At 34.1% G+C, this 26,082-nt stretch overlaps 1 protein-coding gene across 1 annotated transcript in view; it reads right to left on the bottom strand.

Annotated features, from left to right (window-relative positions):
• The window catches only part of LTBP1 (latent transforming growth factor beta binding protein 1), a 490,138-nt gene that overhangs the window by 151,888 nt on the left and 312,168 nt on the right, over nt 1-26,082 (bottom strand). The window contains exons 10-12 of the mRNA XM_074209684.1: nt 14,424-14,546; nt 3,589-3,756; nt 785-1,009 (exon numbers count right to left, since the gene is read on the bottom strand). Coding sequence (XP_074065785.1) covers nt 785-1,009; nt 3,589-3,756; nt 14,424-14,546 — 516 coding nt within the window. The remainder of the gene's footprint in view (nt 1-784; nt 1,010-3,588; nt 3,757-14,423; nt 14,547-26,082) is intronic.

Below are 26,082 nucleotides of genomic sequence, written 5' to 3'. Positions count from 1 at the left end.
ACTTCAAATCTAGCTTCACAAACGTACTAGTTGGATGGTTCTGGGCAAGCCACTTAATCCTGGGTTTGCCTCAGTTCTTTTTCTATTATGAACTAGAGGAGGAAATAATAAACCACTCTGGCATCTTTGCCAAGAAAACTCCAAATGGGTTCACAAAAAAAAATTGAATAGGACTGAAATGACTGAACAACAACAACAAGGAATTAAATCTTTCTGGGCCATAATTTCCTTGAAGTTCCTTTCCAATACTGACTTTCTACTTCCTTTAATGAAGGGCATTATGGTACCCTAAAAAGAGAACTGGATTTGAAGTCAAAGAATACAATTTCAAATCCTGGGTCTGCCCTTTATTGGCTATGTGACTTTGGGGTAAGTCACTTAACCTCTGATTTTCACATTTAAATTTCACTTTTAATAGGAGATCCTGTGGTACTATACACTACCTGGGGCATTCTGGATGAATGTACAGAAGACAAATTAATGCCTTAATTCTTTGAGGGCTCCGGGTATATATCACTTTGTGAAAAGAATGACACTATGAAATCAGATCTTTGACAAAAGTTATAATTAATACAACTTCTTCAAACACCTATGTTCCTCACTGGGGAATCAAAATGGGAAGAGAAATTTAGTTTGATTTGGAATCTAAACAAAACCATATTAACATCTTTAAAACTCTTCAACTGTTTTATGTACATTGTTCCAAAAAGTTATAAACAGGAAAATAAAAAACACCCAGACATCAACAGGCTAGCTATACTTCAGGATATGGTCCCATTCTCACCTTGCACAGCCACCTGAGGGCCTTTCTCCTGGGAGAAAGTCAGTGCCTCTACTGGCTCTTCCTTTGCTGGGAGAGGTGGAGGATGAGTACTTTTAGCAACAGGTTGGATGTTCTTGGGCTTGACATATACAGGTCCTTTACCTATATGGTGATGAATTGGCCTGCGTCTATGAACGCCAGAAACTGTATAACCCATTCCACCAGGACAGATTTCCTTAAAAGCAGCTAGATTTGGGATGGGAAAATATTCCTTTTAAAAATTTAGAAATACACAACTACAAACAGAGGAAAATAATAAGTATTTTTTTAAGAAGCTTCATACACACACACACACACACACACACACACACACACACACACACACACATCCCAAAAATCATCAAGTCAGGTATGAAATGGTAAATTTAGGCAAAATTTCACTACTGAGAAAAAATTCAAATAAAAAAACTTTTATTTTAGATCTATCCATTTGATGATTCTTGTTAGTATGTCAACATGTTTTAATGACACCAAGTGTCACCAAGTGACACCTAGTGACACTAGGAATTGTACCTCTCCCTAGGTCTGGGCTCTAAAGTAATTTCACTCTAAGGACTTGTACTTTGGCAACATGGGAAAAAATTTACACCATTTCAATTTATACTATACTGTGATTTAAGTCATTGATTTCTTTCTATACATATAAAAATATTAAATGTACACTACTAAATATGATAGAGTAATAGTGACCAAAAAAAGGAAGTTGTCCAGAAAAATTGGGAGGATTAAGATGGTCAAACTGAATTTGAAGGATATTAAATGTAGTGACAGTAAGAAGATAGGCAAAGAGACCAATTAGATGACTAAGGATTCAGAGTTAAAGGCAAGAAGAAGGAACAACTTTTGAGGAGGATACCATCAGGCAGAAATAAGGGAAGGGAAATATGCTTAGATGATGCCAGGAACTGCAAGATTAACGATCAGTGAGTTGTTGAGAGGGAAAAGCTGGTGCCAACCTTAGAAACTTATGCCAGTTAATTACAAAGAAAAATGGGTTCCGAAGGATGGAGTGAGGAGTTAATTGACCAACCTGGTGATGAAATAAAAGAAAATGAAAAAATCTAAACATTGTGATAAGGCTTGTAAAGTTGGCTTATGGAACTGGGCTGAATGTAAGAAATAAGCATATTCTCAAAGCATAAGAAATGTTATTGTACACTAATACAGATATCTAGTCATGCAATGTGCTAAAGACACATTTCAAAGAAGAAATGGTCAAAATTAGAAAAGCAGACGAATGGTTCCAAGGTTGTATGTGAAGGAAAAAAATCAGTCAGTCCAAATTGACATAACTCGACTTTATATGGTTCCCTAAGAACAAAAATTCTTAGAAATTCAATCATAGGTCCCTAGAAAATAATATTTTCTTCAAACATTCTTGTAAAGTGTTAATTAAAATGTTATTTTCACAGTAATTAAAACCCAATTAAAAAAATTATAACTTTTATACTATATGTGAAATGTATTTTCACTGTGAAGTTAAATTTTCATTATGATCCTTCATGCTAAAAGGTTCATGAATGATGCTTAGAAGTACTGAGAACATTGCTCATATTTATTTCTTAAATTGCCATGGGATTTGTTCTTTATAAATGCACTTACAAATTACAGAGTACATTTGATTTTTCTTTTGTTTAATTTTGAGTCAGGAAGCTACCACTAATGGCATACCCTAAAAGTTAGATGATACCTCAAGTCTTGTTTGCTAATAATTATAAAAGGTAGGTTTTCATTAGAAGAAGAAGAAGGAAAAGTGAGTCTCAGGACCTCACTTTGCCAACTTTTCTGATTATTCTTATCGATAATTAATAAATCAAATGAACAAAATAGTATAAGATTAGGGATGTTGAGAAACTCCATGAAACTTTAGCCCTGCATACTACTTCTTAAGATGCAGCTAATAACCTTACTATGTGGGTACTGAGAGTAGTAAACTCAAAGAGGCTTTTTTCTTTAGGAAGAATCTGGTCAAATAACAAGACTCTTATTCTGCTTACAAGTCCATGCAATGAAATCGGGGCAATTTTTGTTAATAATACTATGCACATTCACCACATGCCTTTCTTTCTTATAGGCCAAGTCCTGTTGAATGAGCAATGATTTCTTGAGTATAAATTAGACATTGGAGAAAGTAAATGAATGCTATCAGAATAATAAGAAATTGTGCACCATTAAATCTACTATGTCCAAAGTGCATAGTATCCAAAAAATGAGTTAATGACGTTCTTAGATGGGATCTGTAGCACAAATCTAATAATCATCTAAGACTTGACAGAAGTATAATATGAATATTTATGTATTTCAGTTTTCAACATGAGAAACTAAGTAGCATTCACCAGTTGTTACTCAGTAAAATATTTATTCCAAGAAGGAGTTGGGGGGCAAATAGGTTTTCATATGGCTAACATCTAGAGTTTAGATTCTCTAGACAGTGACAGAGATGTGACCATAGTGCTCCCATTTTTTTTTCATATCAGCCTGATAGCTATTCCCTACTATTTTAAATATCACCTTGGCAAGTCCTAATGAACTGAACTAGTCTATCTTAATTTGCTCAAGAGGAAATGTAAAATCACATGGAAAAATCAAAGTCTTTTTGCCTATGACTTTTCCCTTGGCTCAAAGTTGCTGTTGTGTAAATCCCTAAAAAAATGAATAAAAACTTAACAATTAAAGCCAGAAAGCAAATAAGATCCTAGTTGGAAAGGTTGCATTCCATGTCAATGAATATATATAGATACCCTTTGTACCTTTGCCCATCTTACCTGTTCCTGGAAGGGGACACTTCTCACAATGTGGACCCCAGGCTTTGCCAACACTGCAACAACAGAGCTGCTTGCTGAGCTGAACAGAGAGAGGGTGAACACACTGTCTTCCTGAATTGACAAGTCTGTAACAGGGCCCTTTCTCCTCAGAGATTACAGGATTATCAGCTACAATAAAAGGACAAAGGAGTGCTAGGTTTCATAGAAGAAACAAAAAAAAAAAACATAGAACGAAGTCTCATATCCTATCAAAAATTAAATTCATTCAAATTATTTGCATGAAATGCTACTTTAAAGGTAAAACATAATAGTTCACATTTTTATAGTCCTTTTCAAGTTTCACAAAAATCACTTTCTTGACAACAATCTTATGAGATACATACTGTAAGCACTCTTTTTCCCCCTCCATCCCAAAGATGAGGAGTTCAGTTCAAAGAAGTTAAGTGTTTTTATCAGGTATACACAGCTAAAAAGCAGGAAAAGAGGACACCTCACCTAAGAGACTTCCAAGGGCAGAGCAGAAAAGCGCTTGGCCAAGTTCTCCCAATATTCCTCCAAATAACTTTAAAATAACACCTCAATAAATTGGAACTATGCCCAAAGAGTTATAAAATCATGCATGTCCTTTGACCTAGCAGACCACAACTAGGTCTATATTCCAAAAGAGATTTTAAAAATAGGAAAAGGACCTGTATATACAAAAATATTTATAGCAGCTGTTTTCTGGTGGCAAAGAAATGGAAATTGAGATTTCCATCAAATGGGGTACAGCTGAAAAGCACTGATATGTGATTATAACTGAATTCAAATTTGCTATAAAAAATGATGTGAAGGATGCTCTCAGAAAAAACTGGAAAGATTTACATGCAAAGTGAAATGTAATGTATACAAAGTAACTAATATTTTCAAGATGATCAGTTTTGAATGACTTAGATATTCTGAATAATTCAATGACCTAAGATATCTTTGAAGGAATTATGATTAAAATGCTCTCCATTCCAACAGAAAGAACTGATGGTGTCTGAAAATGAACTAAAGGAACTTTTTTTTTTACATTCTTTTATTTTTCTTGGGTTTGGGGATAGGAGGGGGGAAATCTGTGTTTTCTTTCACAACATGACTATTACAGAAACATTTTACATAACTACGCATGTACAACCTACATTGAATTGCTTGCCTTCTCAAATGGGGGAGGGAATGAAGAGAAAATTCGGAACTCAAAGTTTTAAAAACAGATGCTAAAAATTGTAACTGAGGGGAATAAAATAACTAAATTTTAAAAAGTTGCCAAAGAAAAAGAAACTCTTCCAATAATCATATTCAAAGGAAAATCAGTTCTGAGAATTTTTATAGTGAAGGAAAACAATGAGAAAATTGGTTTGTCTGCCTAACAAAGGAAAACCTTCACAAAGTAAAATAAAATAATGCCCCAAATGAAACTCTGGAGTGGGAGAGCCAACAATGGGAGACATCCTTCCAGCACAAAATAACAAAGCGGGTCAGAAAGATAGATCTATAACAAGAGAGGGGTTAAACCAGAGCCCACGATGATGAAACAACCATGGTGGCATTGAGTGACAGTGACAGAAGCAGCAGCAGATTGTGGAATCCGTCACCAGATACAGTCTGGCAACTTGTCAGAAAGAGATCAAAGTACTGGTCACAGGATCAGATTCTGTCTGACAACTTCATTACAAATGCTAATTTTTGCATCATAGTTCAGGGGCAGAGAAGAGCACTTTTATTAAAAAGAGAATGGGAGCTCCAGGAGTCAACTGTTTGAAACTTTTATTGTTTATACTAACTTTGGGGTGATAGTGCAAGGATAAGGCAGAGCATTTTTAGACAAGAGGGACGGAAGCACTTAACTCAAGAGTTAAGGGAGGAGCAATATCTTTTCTGGTTTCAAGGCAGGAGGGCCCAGGATGAGGGGACCCAAGGAACAGTATCAATTGCAATCCCAAGAGATCAGAGGCCTTTCATGTCATAAGGAACAGTGTACAGCCCAAAACAACAGAAACCACATCTCTTCCCAGATCAAACTACCTTGGAAATACGGAAAACTTCCAAACCTCCATGACTAGCTCTGAAAACAGCAGTACAAAGAAGTGAGAAGTTTGAAATCACCCCTATCACCCCATGCTGGGAACAGAACCCAAAATTAACAAAAAAGTTTCTAATCAAAAGAAAAATGAACAGGGAATAACAGAAAAAGAACCTGTCCTTAAAAAGCTACTATGGTGATTGTAATTAAATACCATAGTGTGCTAAAAAATGACAAGTAGGATGATTTCAGAAAAACTTGTGAAGATTGCTACAAAATCATGAAAAAAAGTTAAGTAAAAGTAAGTAACATAAATATTGTAAGGATGATCAACTGTATAAAACTTAGCTACTCTGATCAATACAAGAATGTAAGGTAATACCAAATGATCCATGATGGAAAATGTCATTTACCTGGAGAGAACTGATGAGTTGTATGCAGATTGAAGAATACTTTTTTTTTACTTTCTATACTTTTATTGTTTTATTTTGTGTCAACCTATTGCAATATTGCTAGTATTAAAGTATATTTTGCATGACCTCACATGTTTAATTAAATTCAGTGTTTTCCTTCTCAAGAAGGGGTGAGCAATAAGAAGTGGGAGTGAATTCAGAACTGGAAATTTTTTTCAAACGATAGTTTAAAATTTTTTTCTACCTGTAATTGGGATTAATGAAATTTTTAAAAAGTTGCAGCAGTCAAATGATTGCTAATGGTAGAGATTAGAAAAGAAACTTTTCAGAAGTTGTAGTAAGCTGTAATAATAAATGGTGCAAATTTAACTTTAAAGAAACTACTTCTAAGTCACTGATTAGCTTAATCTTATTCTTCACAAAAAATACTAATTATTTTTAATGATAAAAGGTTTAGATAATCTAAATGAATTGCAAAGTATTTCAGAGATGTGGGAATCACTAGAAATGCCTTGGCAGTTAGGCAAATTAATTTTTATTTTGTCCTTTATTAGAAAGATGAAACTAAACTATAAAACACATTGTTCAGTATTGAAATAGAGCATTCATTCACTGCTAATGATGGTAAATTATAACAAAATAAGAGGAAATAATACATTAAAAGTTCTTATTTTGGTTCATCAAACTTTCTATATTAATGAAATGGAAATTCTTTTAATAACGTTCAACTATAGTAAACCACTGGATACAGAGGAGCTTTTAGCAGTCAGAAGTAGTCTTGTTTAAAGAGGAACAACACAAAGGAAACAGGAACACAGAAGAGAAAGGTTAGAGTAAAGAAGATAAATTTCACCTACTTTACAATTTTTCTAAGTCCAGACCTGGGTCAATCAAGGGAGGCTTCCAAACACCTTTTACCCATGAGACAATAAAAATGGCAACACTTAAACCTGTTGATTGTATATCAGAAAAAACTAAAAGTATAGCTTTTGTCTAATAAAGGAATGTTTGCAATTCACTACATTGCCATTATCTTATCATTAACCATTCAATTCTGTTTTCAAAGTCTAGCTTTGATCACTGATAAGATACCTAGAGAACCAGGTGGGGGCTGACTGGCAAAAAGAACTAAACAAGTTCTGAGAGGGATGTGAGACTAGGAAAAAGCCTGGAAGGTGAAGTAAGACACAGATAGGTAGAAATAAGAAAGGAAGCATTCAAAACAGGGGAAATTAGTATCAACAAAAGCTCTTAGGTTAAAAAAAAAAAGGTTTTGTTTCTTTAGGTGATGATAAATGGAATGGGGAAAGAATTAACATATGAGATATAAGTGACTATTAAATAAGTAAGCCCAGGTACATATGCTGCATCTCTTTGTAATCCAAACACTTAGCCCAAAGTCTAACACATGGAAGGTGTTTAACAATGCTTCCTTACAGACTGCAAAAACTCTGAATTCTAGGTTTAGCATTCTGGTCAGTAGCCTCTTAAGAACAGAGACATTTTTGATCATAGAAATAACAATGAAAAGCAAAATTCATATCACAGTCCATCTGAGAGGGGGAAAAAAAAGAACCCAGGTTCATATCCTGACTGACACATTTCAGCCATGTCATCTGGGACAAGTCATTTCATCTTTCAGTGCCCTCAGCAACTCTAAATTCTCTAAGACTGAAAATTGTTAAGTGTCAATTGGCATCAACAGAGTCTTCTCCCTTGGGAATTCTCTACAACAATGAAATCATAAAAGTTTCAATCTCTAGCCTTGAGTAGCACTGTTCAGGACAGTTTAAAAAGAATAATGATTGAGAGAAGACTTTCAGTAATCTAGAGATGAACATCAAAATGCCTAAAATAGGGTAGAGGTAAGTAATAGAAATGGAAAAGGAAGGGACTGATAAACAACTGGAAAAATCTACAGAATTGTCTAAGGGATAGAAAGAGAGGAAAAAGTCAAAGATGACTCAGAAGTTTTAGGCCTGGAAAAGGAGGCTAATAACACCATGGGAACAAATAGAGAAGTGGGAAAGAGGGGTATAATTTAGAGGGAAGACTATGCATTTCACTTTGGACATCCAAGTGGAAATAACCAGCAGGAATTTATCCACCCAGTTTTGCAATGATCATTCAATTTTCAGTCTAACATTCAGGGACTTGTCTAAATTTAGGGTTGAATTTGAGTGTTCATTCCCTCCTGTGTTCTTTTCCCTGTCTTTTAGTACCAAGCTCAGAGGGCTGAGAGTATTTTAAACTGTTAAGTTTGGGCATCTGAAGAAATCCTGACACTTGTTCACTTTGGACTCTATGCCTGCCTTTTCAGCTTCTTGTACTTATTAGCACAGTAACTGCACAAAGTGCCTAACTAATGTTTGACTGATATTCTATTTGTAACTTCTCAGATTTTAAAGATAAGCATTCGTACATAAAAATAAAAAATATACCTAAATATAATATAAAAGCATTTTTATGTGTAGAAGGGGAGATAAGTCAACTTTAAAAAACTTGCCATCTCTCATGAGAAAGGGTATATTTTTTCAAGATTCAGCTCAAAAGCTATCATCTGCTGGAGACCTTCCCATTTCTTCCAGCCATATCTAAATCTACCTTTTTGTATATTGTGTATAATACATATTTATTTATATGTTGTGCTATCCATCAGAATGTGAGTTCCCTGAAAGCAGGGATTGTGTTTTTTACTTTCTTTGTATTCCTAATTGTTAACACATTTGTGATAATTGATTGACTGATGAGGACTAGCTCTCTCCTGTTTCTCAGATATCAACAGAAGAAATTTCTGGATTATAAGAAACCATATCTTTTATAACCTGAATATGTCTTATTCTAATATTATATATTCCAGGAATGGTAATGTTCCTCTATTTATTTCATGGCATAGTTTCAGATCAACCCTATATATCTTAAGAATCAAACATTGGCAGAAAGATTTTGCAATCTGCTGCTGATTTTGCAAAGAAGCAAATCTGACATTTCTATGATCTCCATATGAATGAGTTGAAGCTAAAAGCAAATAATGTTATTTTACCTAAAGAATCAGTTTTTCTCCCAAAAGAATCAGTTTATCTAGACTAAGTTTCAGGGAAGATGTAGAATATAATATAGCTTCTCTTCCCCATCCCTGGCAAAAAAAAAAAGTTCATTTATTTAGACTTGTTCTTTAAAAACTACATAAAATTTTAATAACACAGAATTTTAACCAATTCTCAAATTTTCCATTTTCACAAAAAAAACAACCACAATTAATCATATATCTACCAAGTGTTAAGGCATTGGTGAAACAAATACAGACATACACTGTATTGAATATACATATTCATCTTTAAGTCCATATAGAACACAATATAAATATGCAGTGTTTAGCATCTCTAAAAACTGAAGGAATGAGAAGACTTTTGAAGGAGATTGTATTTGAACTGAATCTGGAAAGGAACTAGGATTTTCAAGAGGAAAAAAGGAGGAAAGTTTATAGCTATGAACCTGGCTTGTTTGGTTTGTTTTTGTTATTTAACCAATATGTATTACCAAAAAGAATTTAGTCTAGAGACTTGAATTATAATCACAACAGAGAACTAAAGGGACTTCTCTCATGAAATCTCATTTTCCTAATATGTAAAAGGAGAAAATTGCAGTAGAGCAGGGATTCTAAATATTTGAGGATAATGGATTCCTTGGGTAGTCAGGTGAAACCTTCAGATACTTCTCAGAACACTTTTCAAATGAGTGAGATAAAGTGTATAGGATTAAAGGAAGCAATTATATTGAAACAGTTATCAGAACGTTTTTAAAATATTCTATTTGCTTTTCCAACTACTTGCAACAGTAATTTTTACCAATCATTTTTTTTGCAAGGTTTTTAGTTTTACATTTTCTCCCTCCATTCCCTTCCTCCTCCCACTGACAGAAAGCAATCTAATATAGGCTCTACATTTATAACCATATTAAACATGGATTCATATTGATCATGTATCAAAACATTTCTTTGAAAATCAAGATCATGGATGTCAGGTTAAGAACCAATAATCTATATATGATAGGATGGGCTACAGGTAAAGGATTGGCAGCATAATAACATTATAGAGATGGCAGGGACCTTACTACCATCTAGTTGATTGAGATAAATCCCTGCATAGGTTGTCTCTAGAGGCATTATCTCTCTGCTCATCTTCCCATCTCCCAGATCTCACATTCTCTGTTCTAACAATCAGCAAGTATGCATTAAGTATTTGCTACATAATAGGCATCATATTACATCATGAAAATTCTTTTTGTTTTCTAGTTTTAGTTTTTGGGTTTTTTTTGCAAGGCAGTGGGTATAAGTGGCTTGCCCAAAGCCACACAGCTAGGTTAAGTGTCTGAGGCTGGAATTAAACTCAGGTACTCCTGACTTCAGGGCCAGTGCTTCATGAAAATTCTAAGGCAAAAAAATGGTACAAAGGAAAAAAAAAACCTTACATTCTAAGCAGGGAACCAGCATGGATTTAAATATGGAGATACAAGACACACACACACACACACACACACACACACACACACATACATATATAAAATCAAAGGAAAAATATTGAAAGATAAGAGAGGGTTAGTTTTTCTAGGGAAAGACCTTAAGAAGGTGAATGACCTTTGAGTTGAGTAGCAAGAAAGGCAAGTATTTTCAATTTCTATTAACATTATCAATTGCTCACTTATTTATTTATCTTTTAGACATAGCTCTTCAGACTAATTTCTTTTTTTGGGGGGGGGGGTTTACAAGGCAAACGGGGTTGAGTGCCTTGCCCAAGGCCACACACAACTAGGTAATTATTAAGTGTCTGAGACCAGATTTGAACCCAGGTACTCCTGACTCCAGGGCCAGTGCTTTATCTACCTAGCTGCCCTCAGACTAATTTCTAATTGGTCTTATTAAATTATGATTTACAGTATCCCTCCTCATATAATTAGTGCACAATTTACTAAGGGAGAGCCAAGTTCTTTTAAATTTTTGTTTTACAATATTCCAAATTGGTGGGCAAGTCACAGTAACTACATTGAGTTTATATCAAAGAATATTTGACTTTTTTCCACTCTGGAAATGCACTCCTCCTTTCCTCCTCTCCCTCTCCCTCTTTTCAGTTTTCTTTTTCATGCTGTCTTCCCTCCATCAGAATGTAAGCCCCCCAGAACTAGAAGAACATTGTACACATTAACAGCAACATTGAGAGATGATCAACTCCTATGATAGACTTAGCTCCTCTCAGTAGTTCAGTGATCAAGGAATTCTAAAAGACTTGTGTTGGAAAATGCCATTGACAATCAGAGAAAAAACAAAACAATGGAGTCTAAATGCAGATCAAAGAATACTATTTTTACTTTTTTAAAACTTATTTTAGTTGGATCAGTGTATACCATGGAAACAATGTAAAGATTAACAGACTGCCTTCTATGGAGGGTAGGGGGAGGGAAGTGAGATTGGGCGGGGGGGGGGGGGGATTGTAAAATTCAAAATAAATAAATAAATTTTAAAAAATTAAAACTTGTTTTAGATTTTTTTCTCTCATGTTTTTTCCCTTTCATTCTGATTCTTCTTTCAAAACATGACTAATATGTAATTATATTCAACATGATTATACATGCATAACCTATCTCTCACTACTCACTGCCAGGGGGAGGAGGAACGGAAAGAAACAGAAAAATGTGGAATTCAAAAGCTTATAAAAAGAAGAACCATGAAAACAATCTTTACATGTAATTGGAAATAAATTAAATTAAATCAAAATTTCAAAACTAGAAGGTAGGATCCCTGAGAACAGATCCCTGAGAACTTCTTACTTTTGGATTCCCAGTGCTTAGCATAGCCCCTGGCACATCATAACCATTTAATAAATGATTCTTGTCTGGACTATGGACCTGATTCATAAATTTTTTTCCCTGAAAAAGCTGACTAGGGCAGCTAGGTGGCACAGTGGATAGAGCACTGGCCCTGGAGTCAGGAGTACCTGAATTCAAATCCGGCCTCAGACACTTAATAATTACCTAGCTGTGTGGCCTTGGGCAAGCCAGTAACCCCATTTGCCTTGCAAAAAAAAAAAAAAAAAAAAAAACCTAAAAAAAAAGCTGACTAAATCTCATTAATTCAAACTCATCAGATTTTTGAAATAATTCTTATGCATAATGTAGTTTCACAGGGAAACAGTGAGCTTCTAGGGCTTTTGGTCTTTCTTTGTATTCCCAGTACTTAGTAGAATACCAAGCACTTCCCTGACACTTAATAAAGGCTTGTGACTTGACTGGATAGAAGAAATGCTTAAATACTAGGAAAAAGTGTATTGTTTCCAGAAGTCCCAAAGCATTTCATTCAAGGAAAAAAATAATCTGCTAATTATGAAGCATGCTTTTCTGTTCATTAAGGCAAATTCCCTTAAGGAGTTCTACTAGGTCTCTAAGAATTTACTTACTACATTTACCTAGGACTCTAGGTTTAGACCTGGGAGTGATCTTAGAGGTAATCTAGTATACCACCCCACCCTCCCTTTGTAATCACTCATCCTTCTATTTTACCAATGGAAAAAAGTAGCTACTTTCTACTCTCCTATCCTAAAAATAATAGAAATTTAGAATTTTGAAATCCCATGAGTCACCTTCTTCAACCTCTATATAATGTCTGAATTCCTGGTAAAAACATCTTTTAGAGTTAATCCAATCTTTAAATTTCTTCCAAAATATCCTTTAAGGAAATTCAAATTAAAATAACTTTGAGGTACCACCTTGCAGCTATCAGATTGTCTAATATGACCAAAAAAAAGAGGAAAATTATCTTGGAAGGGATGTGGGAAAAGTGGGACACAAATACTGGAGTTGTGAACTGATCTAATCATCCTGGAGAGCAATTTGGAACTATGTCTAAAGGGTTATAAAACTGTGCATACCCTGTGATCTAGCAAAACCACCCCTTGGTCCAAAGAGATCATCAAAAAGGGAAAAAAACCTACATGAACAAAAGTACTTTTTTTTTTGTAATGGCAAAGAGCTGGAAAATGAGGGGATATCTATCAACAGAGAAATGGCTGAACATTATGGTATATGAATGTGATAGAGTACTACTGTTCTGTAAGAAATCATGAGTAGTCAGATGAGAAAAGTTTAGAAAGATGTACATTAACTGATGCTAAGTGAAATGAGTAGAACCAGGAGAACATTGGATACATTAACAGCAAAATTGTGAGATGATCAACTATAATGGACTCAGCTCCTCTTAGAAAAAAAACCTACATGAACAAAAGTACTTTTTTTTTGTAATGGCAAAGAGCTGGAAAATGAGGGGATATCTATCAACAGAGAAATGGCTGAACATTATGGTATATGAATGTGATAGAGTATTATTGTTCTGTAAGAAATCATGAGTAGTCAGATGAGAAAAGTTTAGAAAGATGTACATTGACTGATGCTAAGTGAAGTGAGTAAAACCAGGAGAACATTGTATACATTAACAGCAAAATTGTGAGATGATCAACTATAATGGACTCAGCTCCTGTTAGCAGTTCAATGATCCTTTGATAATTCCAAAGATAATCCCAAAGATATGCAAAGATGATTCCAAAATACTTGTGGTGAAAAATGCTATAAACTTTCAGAGAAAAACTATGGGGTTTGAATGCTCATCACTTTTTTTTTAGGTTTTTTTTGTTTTGTTTTTGCAAGGCAATGAGGTTCAGTGGCTTGCCCAAGGCCACACAGCTAGCTAATTATTAAGTGTCTGAGACTGGATTTGAACTCAGGTACTCCTGACTCCAGGACCGGTGCTCCATCCACTGTGCCACCCACCTAGCTGCCCCTGAATGCTCATCACTTTTAAAAATTTGTTTTATTTTTTTTTCTTTCTCATATTTTTATAGCTCTGATTCTTCTTTCACAACATGACTAATAAGGAAATATGTTCATCATGATTGTATATGTGTAACCTATATTAAATTATTCAATATCATGGGGAGGGGAAAGGGAAGGAAGGGAAACAGAAAAATGTAGAGCTCAAATGTTTACAAAAAGATGAACTTTGAAAACTATCTCTGCATGTAACTGAAAAAATAAAATAAAAAATATTTAAATATATATCCTCTAAGTCAGATTTTTCAATAATTTAGACTTATCTTTCTCAATTGCCTAATTTAGTGAGGTTTTATATTTTTCAAATCTATAGTTGTCTATGCAGATTTTTTCATTAAAATTGTTTTTATTAAGATATCTTAACAAAGTGGCACACCTCTCTCAAAGTGGGAGAGAAGGGCCTCAGACATTTTTAATAGGGCAGATGCCTTTTCCTGAAATTTCCCAAAGTAATATTTGATCAAAATTAGGAATGAAAAAAATTAGTTATTTTGATTACTTACGGATACAAGTTGACAACGTAGGATCGGGCACAAATCCCAGTCTGCAGGTGCACCTATAGCTGCCCAGAGTATTCAAACACTCACCATTAGGGCATGCTCCTTGCATCTGGCATTCATTAATGTCTATAGGAAAATATCAACAGACAACCAGAAGTTAAGTTCTTTGCAGAAACTAGAAATAAATAGATTTTGCCATCCTATTTGTTATAAGAAATAACTATCTGGTTACAACTAACACAGTTTGCCAGTGGCCCTTGATTAGCAGACTACAAAGACTTTAAACTCAATCAACATGTTTATTGAGCACCTACCATTTTCTAGGACCTGCAGGTGAGTCAAGATTAAGACCAAAGATTAAAAGATGTTCTTGAGGTTCCCAGAGTCTCAAGAAATTTGCAATCAAGTTGGGAAGGCAAGACAAAGATATAAGGGAGCTTGAAGATGTAAATAAATAACAGTTTAAATGAATTGATTGAAGATATTTCAGGAAATTATAAATTTACAACTAGAAAGCTATCAAGTACAGTTCCCTCACTTTACAGATGATGAAACTGTGACAGATATCAAAAGATATAATTAGGATCAAATAGAGAATAGGGAGCCAAGGAAGGAGTAGGTTCTCTAACACCAAAGGCAAATTTATCTTTTACCTTCACTGGGATAGCAAGTCAACCTTGTCACTTTCTAAATATGCAGACAGTAATAAGAAAATTCAGAAACAACAAAGATTGTTTAAGTATATATATCAGGAAAAAGAAGGTGGAATCAGAATCCCATAATCTCAAGTTAGATAGGACTTCAGTGGTTATTTAGTCCAAAGTACAAACAAAAGTCCTACAATAACATAATTTACAAGTGGTCATCTAGTCTCTATTGAAAGACCCACCAATAAGAGTAATCTACCACTTCCCTAAGAGGTCCACTCTCCTTTTAGACAATCCCAACTGCTAAGAAGTTTTCTTATATTAAGGCAAAAATCTGTTTATTTTTATTTGCAAAATCCACCCACTGTCCCTGTCTCTACCCTCTTTAACTAAAGAGAGCAAGTTTGACATTTCTTCCACATGACAGCCCATTCAGCTATATGTTCCTTTCCTTTTCCTAATATTCTCTTTTCCGAGCTAAAGACCTTCTGAATTCACAAAAAAAAACAGGGCAAAGAGAACACTCTTGGAGGAAGGGAAAAAGACAGGTAACACAAAATTTGGATGCTAGTCCATGAAGATCTTTGAATGCTAGGCTAAGTCTGAATTTCATTCTATAAATAGAAAGACTTATATCCTTTGAGGAGCAAAGTAGATAGACTAAAGCAATGTTTTATGAATAATAATATGCTGATAGATAATATGCAGGATAGGTAAGGAAAGGGAGAGAATGAAGAAAAGGAACGTAGTTAAAAAAATATATATAGCATCAAGGTAATAACAATGTGAATGAAAAGATGACAAAGAAGCGATCAATAAAGGAAATGATAAAAACAAAAAATTGATAGTGGGGTGATTCACTGGATATTGGGTTGGGGAAGAATACTGGATATAACTTTAAAATTTTGAGATTTGTAAAATAATAGGAGCATCACTGAGAAAAATAGGTCATTTGGGAAAAATCAATTTGCAGCAGAAGCAGAGAAGATCACCTTTGCATATTATGAAACTTTAAAAATGTAGGGCTGATATTGTAGAGATATACCAAGTCTAATGAGATTTATTTGAGAGTAGCCATTCATACAATGACAATTTAATGGTGACTGATAGGGAAATCATAATAATTTTTAAAAGAAAAGATTAAAATTATTTTTTCAAAAAGGAACAATTTGCTCTTCTGTTTTATATCCCGTTACAAGTTATTGCTCTTCTGTTTCATATCCTGTTCTAGGCTATGATTATTTGGCTATAATTCCTTCCAAACTTATATTAGAGCTTAAAGTTGATTTCTTTTTAGTTAAATTTATCATGACCATCATCTTCATATATAAATGTAAATAGAACTTTATTCACTGTCAATTATTGGTAAATTTATTTTAAATTATAAATTACCTGTAAATATTTCAAGAGTCCAAAGATGGTAAAAAGATGTCTCACCTGAATGCTACTTGGGGCTGAAATGTGAGGATAGCAATATGTTTGTAGAAGTACAATCATATCTAGTTTTCAACTGTGAACTGAATTATAATAATTTACTTGCTACTTTATATATTCTATCATATGATCATAGGGTTCTAAATATATCTCATTTCCCATAATGGGTAGTTAGACTCAAAATTTAACTAGAAAAATTTCCTACCATTCATTCTCCTTAAAAAGATTAGTACAAACATGTTAGAATACTTTTCAACTCAATATAGGGCTTATCTAATGCCACTGAAGGCTTGAGCCCTAACTTAAATCAAAAGCCTGGGCAATCAGCCAATCACATAAAAGGAAACTAAGGACATAGCCAAAAAAGACTGGGCAAAGATCCCTTTCTTTTGCTGTGATCATGTTTATAACAGATTATGGACTTCACCTTCCTTACCTCTTGAATTATGCTCATAAATGATTTTACTTCTATCCACTTTTGTTGTAGTCCATCCCCTCCATCTTATATAATTAGTTCAATCAGATTGTTTCTCTCTAATGTCAAGTTATGAGGTACCCTAACACATGAGTTTTAATAAGAAATTTGAGATCAGAAAGATAAATAAATAATTGCAATATAGGATATTAAAAAGGTAGGGTGATTTCAATGAAGCATCACAGTAGGAAAAGATTCAGAGAAAGGGAAGTAAGGGAAGTAAGGGAAGTAAGAAGATGCCAAAGATAAACCACATATCTGACATTTTTGCCCAGAGCTGGTCCTATGCCCAAGAAAGGATGAAGAAGCATTCCTAAACTTTAGCAATGCTTCTATAGAATTACTAACTTTGCAATAATTCCTAAATGACTTTATAAGAGATCTGCCAACTTTACACAGTATTCATTACACAGCCAACTTCAAATAAAGTTCAAATAACTAGGTGGCACAGTGGGTAGAGCACTAGTCCTAAAGTCAGGAAGACCTGAGTTCAAATCTGACCTCAGAAACTTACTAGCTATGTGACCTTAGATAAGTAACTTAAATCTGATTGTCTCACATCCAAGTCTAGCTCTAGTTATCCTGATTCATAACTGGCCACTAGACCCAGGTGGCTCTGGAGGAGCCAATTCACCTCCCTAATGCCATGGTCATCTTCAAAAACATTTTTTTAAAGTATAAGCAAAAAACTGTTCATACTCTGTGATACACATAATTACTACAAAAATGTAAGTGGAAACAGTGATTTATAAAAGCTTTAATACATTGAAATTGAGATTATCAATCTTGACCCCCCAAGTAGATAAGAGATAACTGACTTCAAATATAGGATCTTTGGACAAGGAATGATACAAAAATTATAAGATGTAGTCTCTGTGTCAATTGGTTTTACTTAACTGTTCATTTTTCTTTGTTAAAAATAAAAAAGTACATATGAGAAGTGTTTCAATTAAGCCTAGAAATGACTGTATTAAAAACAAAAGTATAAATAAAACTAAAATTTTTAAAAGTAGAATTCAATCCATCAAGCATTTACTAAATGCTTATTATATAAAAACACTGTGGGAGAAGATGGTAAACTGTTATAAAAAAATTCTTTTTTTTTTTGGAACCACTAAATAATAAGTTTGGAAGAGACAAATATTGTTTTTGTTTTGTTTGTTTTGGGGGGGTTGGGTGTGTATGGGAGACAGAATGAGTTCTGTTTTGAACATACTGAGATCATAAAACATCCAGTTTGATAACTTCAAAAGATATGGCATGGATGAAGAATCAGCAAATGAAGTTAATAATTACTAGTCAGTATCTACAATCATATTAAAAAATGATCTAAAACTAAAACAACTCTGAGGTACCATTTCACACCTAACAGAAAAGGGATTGATAAATGTTGAAAGAACATGGGAACTAAAGCATTGATGGTGGAGTTGTGAACTGATCCAACTATTCCAGAGAGCAATCTAGAACTATGCCCAAAGGTCCATAAAACTGCATACTGTTTGATACAGCAAGACCACTACTGGTATTATAATCAAAGATATTATAAAAAAGGGGAAAGTACCCAGTTGTATAAAAATATTTATAGAAGCTCTTTTTGTTGTGGCAAAGAATCGGAAACTGAGGGGGTGTTGTGGGATATGAATGCAATGGACTATTTTATTTGTTCTATGAGAAATGATCAGCAGGCAGAATTCAGAAAAACCTGGAAAGACTTCCATGAACTGATGCTGAGTAAAGTGAGCAGAAATGGGAGAACACTGTATACACACCAACAGTAACATTATGAGATGATCAACTATGATAGCCTTAGCTCTTGTCAGAAATACAGTGATCAAAGACAATTCTAAAAGATTTGTAATGCCCACAATCCAGGGAAAGAAATGAATGCAGTCTCCTATTTTCACTTTTTAAATTTGTTTTTTTTTTCTTTCTCATGGTTTTCCATTTTGTTCTGATTTTTCTTTTACAGAATAATTAAAATGGAAAAGTGTATAACATGAATGTGCATGCATAACCTAAAAAACAGATGAGCAGACAGAGGTAGGAGGCAAGAAAAGGAAGGAGCAATCATTACAAAAACCTAAAAAAGTGAATGAGCAGGAGAAGAAAGTGATCTAGTGTCAACTGCTGCAGAAAAGTCAGAAGAAGGGAGTGGGGAAGGAGGGGAGGAAGGAGGGAGGGAAAAAAAGGAGGAAGGGAAGGAGAATGGACCAAAGCACTTAAAAATATGATCTTATCTGATTCTCATAACAATCCTAGGAGGTAGGTGTCATTATTTCCTCCATTTTAAAGTTGAAGAAATGGAAGCAGAGAGATTAAATAATTTACTCAGGGTCAAAGTTAGAAAGTGTTTGAAGTCAAATATGCACTGAGCTCTTCCTAACTTTAGTTCTAAGTAAAAAACAAAAACAAAAACAAAATATAGGTGTCAAGTGTAGACAATTTTTCTAAAAGAGTTTAATAACAAAGGTGGGGTAGGAAAGATAAAGGACAATAATTAGAAGGGATAGTAGATTCAATTAAATGTTTTCTTTTTTCTTTTTATTTTTTTATCCATATGCACATGTATATTGTTACAAAATTTCCTTCCACCCTCCTTCCTACCCCCCCTCCCCACAGTGGCAAGCAGTCAATTTAGCATTATATATACATATTTTTGGTAAACATATCTACAGATTAGTTATTTTCAGTATGAGGAATTAGGATTAAGGGAAAGAAATTCATAAGAGATAATTTTTGTAAAGTGCTCATCAGATTCTAAAGGGTTTTTTGTTTCATTTTGTTTTTCTTCTTCTAGATGTCCATAGATGGTCTAATATGGTTATCCTAGCTTTCTGAACTGCTGAGAGGAGCTGCTTCCATCAAGGTTGATCATCTCACAATGTTCTTGTTAACTTGTATATTGTTCTCTTGGTTCTGCTCCTTTTACTCAGCAACAGACCCTGTAATCCATGCTTCTCTAGAGTCTAACCATTTATGGTTTCTTATAGAACAATAATATTCCATAGTATTCATGTACATAACTTGTATGGGAATCCCCAATTACATGTTTTCTCAAAGATGAGAATTGGACATGTTTGTAAACAGTAGAGGAGTCAGTAGAGGGAGATCAAAGATATGAGAGAGATGAGATGAAAGTCAAGACAATTTGATGAAGAAGACAGAAGGTGATTGGCTCAAGCATGGATGTCCAAGGGTTGAGTTGGAGAAGGGCAATCCTTTCATCTGTGAACAGAGTGAAGGCATAGATAGCAGAGGAAGATGAATGATGAGAGATGAGGAAAGAAGTAGATGGACTCTTAGCCAACTGACTTAATTTTTTCAGTGAATGAACTATCAAATGAGGTTCTTAGGTGAGAGGGTAGGGAAAAATGATGCCCTGGCAGCTTACCAAAAATCATATTTAGAACCACCAAAACAGAGATCTAGAAAAGGCAGCCTTTTCTAGATCTCAGTATCTGAAAAGGAAATATCCTCAATCTGTCAGTCATGGACTTATTCACCCAAAAGAAGATGTTGTACCTAGAAGAGAACAAAAAAAGAGCTACTGGAACTAGCTCAAAACTCTGAGCCTCCTTGCTCAACAGAAAAGACAGTCAACTATGGATTCAAGTTAGAATTAGTTCTGACAGTAAGGAATGGAGGTGAGGAGAACAGGGTCAGGGAGACCAGTTAAGTAATTTATACAAATAGGTACACTTTACCCAGAGGGAAGCACTGTGAGGTCACTATCAGAAGACAAAAGACATTGTCCTGACTGTATCAGAGGCACAAATTGCCTTGGTCAGATATGTTCCTTATACATGTACATTATGAGGGAGCTCTTCATTAAGAGGGAAAACCCTTTTCCAGTTGGTACCTTAAAAGAGGTCTTTGAGCTAAATATATCTACTCACTATTAAGGTTTTTATCAATGGGGCTTATCAGCTGTAGTTTAGGCAAGAGAATATTTTTGTCCCTGGGCTAATAGTCACTCTTCGAATGTAAGTGAGTATAGATCTGAAAATACCATAAAACAAATAGTTCTATCTAGTCAACCTTCAGGTTAGAACACGAATTCTAAAACTGCACTTTGTGGATAGATTTCAAGCACAACATCAACTTGATTGAAGAAAAAATTACATCTTTATTTGTATTAAACTCTAGCTGAAATTTAATATTACCTTCAACTTGAATGGAGTTAAAAGTAAGCTACATGGTACAGTGAATAAAATATTACTTTGAGTCAGAAGTACTGACTTCAGTCATTCTCGGATATTTACTTGCTATGTGATTCTGGGCAAGTCATTTAACCTTCATTTACATCAGTTTTCTCATCTGTAAGATGGATATGCAAAAAGAAACTTGCTCTCAAGATTGTTGTGAGGGTAAAATGATATTTGTAAAGCAATTTAAAAAATATTTGTAAAATTTCTAAATTTGAAAAGAATTTTGAACCTTAAACTCCTATTGCTAGTTATTATGTAGGCAAGACTGTTCTGAGAATGGGTCTAAAAACTTCACCAGAAATCAATTAAAAAAAGGTTAAGAATCCCTTGGTTAGAGGAATTTGTTGGTAAGAATATTAACTAGAACTCAGGACAACAGTCAAAACTATCCCTATGACCATTGTCAAATTTACTCACTTGTAAAATTAGTACAAACTTAAATGATCACTATCTAGACATATCTCCCATTGAGACAGCACAAGATAGTTGTCTCAGAATAAGCAAGACTGAATCCATATCCAGGATCCAATGCCATCTGTGATGCAAACTGACCATATGACCTTGGACAAATCACTTAACTACCCAGTACATTAGATAATTCAGACTGAATTACAGATAAGTCATTGCCCTAATTTGGTTGAGAGATATTTCCCTATTCCATAAAAGCATTGGATCAAGAATCTTTAGAGGCTATTTGGTACAACTCTATCATTTAGATGAGAAAAATTAGGTCCAAGGAAGTTTATTTGCCGTTAACTCAGTAAATATCTATGGTTAGATATAAACTCCAGAGCTAAATCATTATTTTTTAATATTTTCCAGGTGATACCATGTGGCTAGAAATCACCAAAATCTATGACTTCAGAAGAATCATAATTGCACTTGACTTAGAGACCTAGATGTTTAGTAGTTGTGAGCATATGATCAATGATCATTTGCTCCTAAGAAGTATTATAAGATCCATTAAGGATTTACAAAATTGTAAAAAAAAAAAACTAGAGAAATTACACAGACATTCAATATACACTTATCAAAAAATATTAATAGAACTAGCCAAAGACTTACAAATTCTTTATGAAAAATTTATGGAAAGACATAAACCAGAATTATACAGTATGAAATGGCATGGAAAAGTTGTAATATGTTCTGGAAGAGGTAGAAAGGATGTGAATGGACTGATATGTAATTTATGGATATGACATTTAATGTAGTAGAAACATTTTAATATGAAATACATATTTGATTTAAATTACTTATTTGAACACAACTTTATATGCACCTGGTTCTATTTGAGGAAGTGATCTCTGTGTACTTTCCCAAGTCTCCACACTAGGCTATCTCCACTGGAACTTGAACTCTTCCCCTGTCAATCATCCCCACTACTCTGATAAGAGCACTTTTGCCTTAACTTGCCATCATCACACAGGCCTCCCCCTCACTTCCCTACCATCTCCTCAAATCATTTCTCATCCCCTTCGAACATGGGGTGTTTTTTCTCATTGGAACTTAAGCTCTGTGACAGCAGGAACTATCTTCTGTGCTTGTACAGACAGTACTCACTTAACACAAGAGGAACATTCCACTTCCTCTATGACTCTGCCAGAGGGGGATGGTGGGGTCCATAGCTAGAACACCTTTAACCAGCTTCAGTGCCAGAATTTTTATATTTTCATTTACTGCCATACAGCACTGAATTTAGCTTGCCAGAGCATGCATGCCACAGACTCCAACAAAAGCATCTATAACTTGGGTAAGTCATTACAAAGTCATTATGATATACAGCCTGGGTTAGAACATTGGACACAATAAAATGATGGCATCCTCTTATAAGACCTCTTTTATCTCTGATCATTTTGTCTTCAGTGGAAAAAAAATAAAGAATAACTTTTATAGTCCAATGAATAGGTTATTTTTACATCATGGTACATGGATAACATCTATGGAATTTGCTATTAATGATATCCTGAATTTAGTGTATAGCTACCACCAAATATAGGCTTTATTTTTGGTTCTTGATGCTCTACACATCATCTTAATGATTTTTATAGGCCTAGAACTAAAACATCATCATAGTACTCAGGAAACACAATGTGCTAATGATTCACCCTACCACAGTCTTTCCTGAGGAAAAGAGATTAAAAATAAAGACATTTCCTCCATTATAGCAGGGATATGAGGGTTATTTTTGTTCTTGGCAATATGAGGATACAATGAACCACCCTCCCTTCCCCACCCCCCGCAAAAAAACAAAAAGCATCACAACTTGGTTTTGCAAACCCTGGAAAATGTCATTCAAGCTTAGATCACAGGTACATTAATGATTATCTTCAAAAATGCTTTGCCAATACATACTATAGGCTATGTCACTAGTTCTAAGAAATCATTCACTCAGTGTGACACATTTTAATTAATTTTCTTTTAACTTAGAAAACAGAACTGATAAATTAAATTCATAAAACAATCATTTTAAGGTTACTATTTTAATTGTGGCACATTTTCTGGAACTAAACCTTTAAATGTAGTTAACCTGATAAATTATAGCAGGCTCAATAAGACTGAATTCTAATAAGTACTTCTAAGTTCTGACCTGTCAAGTCTATTCAACTTTAACTACAATTAAGATTGATTTCCTTTTCTATTGCTCCCAAACTATGTAGAATATGATAGGAAATCTCTTACCATAACACAACAAATGCTTCTTAATATCTGCCTCTAGAATGAATGTCTATGTGGTGAGAACTGACTCTTAAGTGGAAAAGTTCCAGCCATCAGTTATTTTCCCAAAATATAGAATTTAACTGTGAAGAAACAATCCACCAAAATGTCATGTATACAAACCTAAAAAGCAATGAAAATTTTTGCTACCTGGGGACATTTTTCCTATACACAAATAAATTTAAGTTATTTAAAAAAAATAAAAATTCTGGGAAAAGAATCATAGACTCAGAGGATGGAAAATAGTTGATTTACAAGCAAATTTATTTTTCTCAATCTGGCCCTCAGCTGTAATAGTATGACCAAGTGGAAGTGATCTCAATATAAGAAGGTAAGATTCTTATTTTTCCTTTTCAAACCATTTAAATATACTAAATTTGTACAAATTGGGAGCATAAAGAAATCTTCTTGAAACAATTCTCTGATATAAAGAAACTTAAAAACTTGCTCATTTTTTACAAGAAAACATCTGTTCTCATTACAAAAACTGAGACACTTTAAGTAAAAAATTATTTATAAAAAATCATTATGCTACAGAAGTACTAGAAAAACATATGTTTCCTACAAAGCTAACATGTCTGGAATGTATGTCTTTCTTTTCTTTCCCTCTTGTGATCCCTAATTCTTTCCTGATTTCTCAATAAAATAGTTCAAATATACCAAATTCAAGTATAGCAAAGTAGAAAAAGGATGATAACTTTGCATCAATCAATCAATTCTTGATTTCTCAATAAACTAGCCAGTAAGCATTTAGTAAGTGATTAATAAGTGTCAGATATTCAAAGAAAAGGAAAAAAAAGTCCTTGTCCTCAAATAGTTTACATTCAAACATGAGAAACAACATGTGCATATATAAAATACATAGAGAGAAGATAGAATTTAAACAAAGGGAAGGCATTTGCAGCTAGGGAGAAATAAAGGTTCTTTCTTGCTGGAGGGAAGCCAAGAATTCTAAGCGACAGAGATATGAGATAGAGCTGACACTAAGAGGTCAGCCAGCACAAATATGTGAAGTAAGGAACAGCAAATAGGCCAGAAAGATTGACTGGATATTTAGGTTCAGAGTGAGGTATCTAAAAGGACACTCAAGTTATGAAACTGAGCAATCTCCACAAAACTTCCCTGTCTTAATATATTTACACTTTAAAAGGGAAAAAAATTCAATTAAATTCTTCCCTGTCTACATCATGAATCCATGTGTATTGAACCAGCAATGAAAGGGTTCTTGCCTTCAAAGCTGTACACTCATATAACTGAAGAACTGCTGTTATCCTGTCTCATTACACTATAATTCACATTGTTCATTCCAGTCTAGTCGTTAACACACTCTCTCACCTGTATTTCTTTATCTTTACTTTACTACTTTTCTCCAAATTATTTCATAAATGCAAAACAATCTCCTTCTGTTTATCCAACAGATAGCATATCTACTCCCTTCTATAAATAACATTCTAAGAGGTCTATTTTTCTAAAAAGCCCTAACAACTTATCTGCCTTTAAATAAACTTCTATAATTATTATATATTCTGTTTATTATTTTATCTGTCTGGAATGAATAATCTGACTCTAACTCTGTGAAGTCATATCCACTCAGTGATATGTAGCCCCAAAACATTTCAGTAATTAACAATTCAATTCAATAAACATTACTAATATCCTACTATGTGCTATACACTACAGTACACACTAGCATACAGGCCAAAAGAATAAAACCTTTCTTTAACCCACAAGGAGTTAAAGTTCAAATATACCAAATTCAAGTATAGAAAAGTAGGAAAAGGATGATAACTTTTTAAAGGAGTTTTGGGAGTTCTCAAATAGGAAAAGAACTAGAAGAGAATGTGATTAAAACCTAAGGAAGAAAATATGATCAACAATGTCATAGGCTAAAGAGAAGTCAAAATACATAAGGACAGAGAAATGGCTAGACTTTGGAAATTAATGAATTATTTGCAACTTTGAGAAATAAATTGCAGTGGAGTGATGTTGCTGGACTGCAAAAAGTAGGAGTGAAGTGTCAAAATGGAGATGCTGATAATAGCTTTTTCTGAGAGTTTTGCTGTGAGGAGAGATTTGCAATAATAGCTCAAGGGGATGTTAGGATTAAATGAACTGAGTTTTGCTTTCTTTTACCAGACCTGTGATTTTATCAGTGTAGAACCAAAGTTCCCAGTGAGTAAATT

Source organism: Macrotis lagotis, chromosome 1 (assembly GCF_037893015.1).
Source record: "Macrotis lagotis isolate mMagLag1 chromosome 1, bilby.v1.9.chrom.fasta, whole genome shotgun sequence".
NCBI classification, from domain to species: Eukaryota; Metazoa; Chordata; class Mammalia; order Peramelemorphia; family Peramelidae; genus Macrotis; species Macrotis lagotis.
This window is presented reverse-complemented; position numbering and strand designations above follow the sequence as displayed.